The 5,000-nt window shown below is 41.3% G+C and overlaps 1 protein-coding gene across 1 annotated transcript in view; it reads left to right on the top strand.

Moving 5' to 3' along the window:
• Positions 1-5,000, top strand: part of LOC119572532 — a 28,016-nt gene that overhangs the window by 21,552 nt on the left and 1,464 nt on the right. Inside the window, exons 11-16 of the mRNA XM_037919638.1 lie at positions 1,861-2,021; positions 2,197-2,331; positions 2,570-2,678; positions 3,579-3,760; positions 4,063-4,249; positions 4,628-4,791. Of these exons, the coding sequence (XP_037775566.1) occupies positions 1,861-2,021; positions 2,197-2,331; positions 2,570-2,678; positions 3,579-3,760; positions 4,063-4,249; positions 4,628-4,791 (938 nt within the window). The remainder of the gene's footprint in view (positions 1-1,860; positions 2,022-2,196; positions 2,332-2,569; positions 2,679-3,578; positions 3,761-4,062; positions 4,250-4,627; positions 4,792-5,000) is intronic.

Raw genomic sequence — 5,000 nt, 5'->3', positions numbered from 1 at the left:
TGGGTAAAATGAGCAGCCAACTACTTATCTTTTGAGTATGGATCGGTGACGGGTATGGTACGTCACTGTAAAGTTCCTTGGGCTGGGAGGAGAAAGAAACAGTCGGTGTCTCGGAGCAGACTGGTTTATTTTTCTATTCTGTGTACACACAATATGTGCGAGAAAATACTGTCGCGATTGTTTCGTGAAGCGCAAATCAATGCGGTCACTTGTTCCGTGTAGGCATTCAGGTATTCCACTGGTCTCATTTTGCATACAATTAAAATAACTGGCTCCGATATTTAAAAAAAAGAACAGTAAAAGACTTAAAAGGTATTGTAAAAATGATAAGAATAAAACAGATGTAAAAAAAAAGGCATGGATTTAGGTATTTATACATGGGGAGAAACAGTCCAGACCAGGTAAGCAGGCAGGTAAGCTCGTTAAGAAAGCAAACTAATTGAGTATGTATATCGCTTTGTGCTTAAATGCGGCAATGTTGCATGGAGACGGGTTCCTCAGCTTACACATATAAAATATATATATATATATATATATATATATATATATATATAACATACATACATACATGCATACATACATACATACATGCACACATACATACATACATGCACACATACATACATACATGCACACATACATACATACATGCACACATACATACATACATATATATGAGTGTGTGTGTGTGTGTGTGTGTGTGTGTGTGTGTGTGTGTGTGGTGTGTGTGTGTGTGTGAACTGATAGCAGATTGAGAGAAAGGTATGATAGAAAGGACATACTGGGTCATGAAGGTGTTGCACAAAATCATATTGCATTGTGATGAAAAAAAATGAAGAAACCCGCCTTAGGCTATATCCTTTTCTTTTTTTCTTTTTCTTTGTTTAGACTTCATTAGCTCCTCAAAAGAGATCAAGAAGGAAATACTAATTTAAGGAAGATAACCCTTTCATTTTGATGACATTCATTTCATTGATTTATGATTATCATAGCATGCTTATGCTGTGAAACTTGTTTTCAAAAGAAATTTTCTTTTTACCAGAGATTTTCCCCCATCATTTGGCCTTGGAATAATTTTGTGCCAGGTAGGAAAGAAAGAAAAAAGAGAAAACAATATTGTAGGGGGTATTAGGTCCCAGATTGCTTCCACCCCAAACTTCATGGTCCTGCCACTGGAACCTCCTCTTTGAGGTGCAGGACTAGGACTAGATTCACTGCAGAGGGAGGAAGAGAGGGTTCTAAACAATGATGCCTATCTATCTAGGTGGAAACGTATCCCCTCTGGTCTCTCCCCAGGGATTCACACCTACCCATGGGTTTACTGTGCGTGACATCCCTGTGCTCCATGGAGGTTGAGCGATGTCATGCATGAGTATGCCCTGTGGCTAGCAACATGCCTCTTTGGTCCATTATTCCAGTAAGACGGGTGGCCTAATCGTGGCCCAGGCAGGTCAATCGGCTGGTCTCCTTCGGGAGGCTAGGTTCAAGCAGTCAATGTCACCGTTGGCACTCACACTGGTCCCGCGAGTGGCAGTACAACGGCCATTGGCTGTATATATCCACTCACCACCCCTGTGGCTTTAGACATAGTTCTAACATACAGCTTCCCCTTGTTGGACTCAGTGGTGGGTGGGGGTGTGAGAGGATGAAATAACTGCTTATTTTATGGCAAGCATTTCAAACCCCCCACAACAAAGAGATACAAATGATGACAAACCATGCAAGGCCCAGACTACGGCAGTCACTCTGAAGCCATGCATGGCTTCTAGTGTCAAGCAAAAATCCAAATCACAGATTGACTCTGTCAGATCTGCTGCCAAAGTGGACACGACATTAGCCAATAATATGTCTGTGCATGAGGCCTCTCCAGTCCAGCACCCAAATCAGGCAGACCTCCGAGTACCCCGCAGACATCCTCCCTGACCGAGATGGGAGCACAAGCTGGTACCAGCTGGAACAGCTGCTGCTCCTATGATTGCAGCCCAGAATTTAAGCCGAAGGGGCAGTCCGAAATGACCCAGGCCGGAGACAGACCCTGAGGGAGAGTCTGGACCCCCTAGGCGTTTCCCACAGTTTAAGGTTCCCTCTAAACCTGAAGGCTTCAACAATGCCTACCAATTGGTAAGAGAATTGGAGATGCATTGAGAAATCTGGTTGCTACAGACCAGGGCATGATTATTATGCCTGAATTTCCAGCAGGAAACGAAGGAGCTGAATGATGGAAGGAAAGTGTGTCTCCCGCCACTGAATCCTAATGATGGGAGAGTCAAGATGGTGCTATTTGGCTTCTCACTTTCATATGATGTAGATCTGATCACATCGTACCCACAGGTCGTGGACGCTTCCCAAATGTCGAAAGGGAAGAGCCCACCCAGGTAAGTCCTGTGACCTTGAAAGGAGCCCCAGTCACTACCCTTGATCTGGGTAACTGGGGCACCTTCAGCCTAAGAACCTATGTGCCTGAGCCACTTCAGTGCTTTAAGTGCCAAAGATACGGTCACCACCAGGCTAGCTGCAAGGCCAAGCCTAAATGTGGTGTCTGTAGCAAGGCACACAAGGAAGGTTAAAGGGACACAAGAGCCAAATGTCCCGACGGACAAGAGCCAAGATGCCAAGAGGCATCTCACCAGGGGCCTGGCTTGCTCTGCTAGGAAAGAAGCGGCCTCAGGCGACAAGAGGTTGCTAAAAAGCACAGCCCCAGGTTCTGATGGAATCCCTGGCAGTGAACAGGCAGACACTAGCACACAATTCCACTATGTCTACATCACACCAACCACATTTCTCACGTATTCTAGCCACAGATTTTTACCCCCACTTTAAGACCTTCTTGTATAACTGATGGCAATCTTTCTGGTCAAGTCTCTGCACTAATAAATTACATACTGTAAAATTATTAATCTCCTAGTCAGTTCCATTTCATCGGAACAGACATTGGAAGATGGCTCTTGCCCACTCACGTATTGGCCACACCCAACTAACACACTCGTATCTGATGTCACATTCTGATCCACTCCTATGTTCCCTATGTAATGCCCCTCTTTCAGTTCCACACATTCTGTTGTCCTGTCTTTGATGCAGCCCGTACATCTGCTTTCCTCCACCTATCCTCCCTTCACCGGCCTCCCAACCTATCAGACATCCTTACAGAATCTTACACTTTCTGCTTTGATAACCTGTTCTCCTTCCTTAGACGCATACATATCCTTCACTTGATCTAAATCCCCTTACCTAACCCTACCTTAACCCATTCACTCATCAACTCCTTTACCCACCTTTAACCTTCTCAGTAGTAATCTAGATAATTGACATGCAACTAACTACTAATTCAACTACGCTTCACTACCCTTTACTGTACTTTCCTATAGTGCTACATGACCTTAGATGTCTAGCACATTTATTTTACTTTTAACCATTAACCATTATATGCAAGAAAAAGGGTGTAAATCGCGATTGGCCATTAAAAAAAAAATCTCAGCCCCCAAAACTAGATGGTCCCTTCATGGACAATTAATGGTTACCAAAATGTTAGACATACAAAAGCAACAGATCTCTGATTTATATAGAATTGTAACCTTGAGCCTCTTCCCTCTCAGCTACATTGCCTGGCATGTGGGAGCGCACCATAACCATTGGCTCAGCAGGGAAGACCTTTTCTGTAACAGGATGGAAGACAGGATGGGCATATGGGCCTTCAGTACTCATGAAAGGGCCACAGGTGATCCACCAGCATTCTGTGTACACATGCACAACACCTGTCCAGGTAAAGAATGTGTTACAAGTATATCATCTTCAACTTTGATGACTTTGTTTTCTTGATTAAATTCTGGGATTGAAAACAGAAATCAGTAACTCATATAAGTGTGCAGCTGAATTTGATCATGTGATATAATTTTGGGTATAAAGTGTTTTTTCATGTTTGTCCTTTTTCTGTTCTTATTCTTATGAATTTATTATTATGTACTGTTTTGAATATTCAGTCACCACATATGTATTTGGATTTCCGTAAATTTAGGATATTGGTTGTTAATAAATGTGGATGTTTATGATTAATGACTATGGCAGGAGGCAGTTGCACAAGGCTTTGAAATTGAGATGGAACGGTTTGGGACTCCTGAGTGTTACTTCAAGTCTCTACCAGCTGAGTTAGAGGTAAAACGGGATAATATTGTGAAGATTCTGGAGGATGCTGGACTTTATCCTATCATTCCTGAGGGAGGATACTTCATCTTGGCAGATGTGACACCAATCAGTAAGTCCTGGAAGAAGGTTTGAGATATGGTTCATTATTAATAAGTGGTCTTTGCCATGATTCTGTATTCTTATTTGCTTGTTATTGGTAATGTACATTTGGTACTGGCAGTCTGCTTCCCAGAATTGTATCACTTCTAATAGATAAGTTATGTTATGCAGTCAGTTTTATAACTTATTATTATTGTCACCAAAAAAGGGTAATATCTTTATTACATTATCATAATTATTAATATCATTATCACTATTACAACTACTATTATTACTGCCATTTCTGTTATTGAATTTGTCATAATTTATAAAATATTCTTTTACATGTATTTCTATTTGCATTACCTCTTTCAAGTTATCCAATATTCTCCACACCTTCCCTTTGCAGCAAGCAAGATTGATATAGGAGGTGATCCCAATGAGCGAAAGGACTTTCGGTTTGTAAAATGGCTGTCACGTAATCGCAAGCTGCAGGGAATCCCACCATCTGCCTTCTATTCTCCAGACCACGGTCAGATTGGAGAGAATTACATCCGCTTCTGTTTCATCAAGGTATGGAAGAAAGTTGGATTTGTGTAAATTTAGTAGCAAGCTTTGGTAAAGAGGATTGCATACCCCATTAGCAGACCTAACAGCAGATACTCTACAATATTGACAGGTCATGAGCTATGTGTATATATATATATATATATAATATAATTAATATTTAAAATATAATTATATATAATATTATTATATAAAATAATATCATAAAATATATG

This window comes from Penaeus monodon, chromosome 4, assembly GCF_015228065.2.
Source record: "Penaeus monodon isolate SGIC_2016 chromosome 4, NSTDA_Pmon_1, whole genome shotgun sequence".
NCBI classification, from domain to species: domain Eukaryota; kingdom Metazoa; phylum Arthropoda; class Malacostraca; order Decapoda; family Penaeidae; genus Penaeus; species Penaeus monodon.
This window is presented reverse-complemented; position numbering and strand designations above follow the sequence as displayed.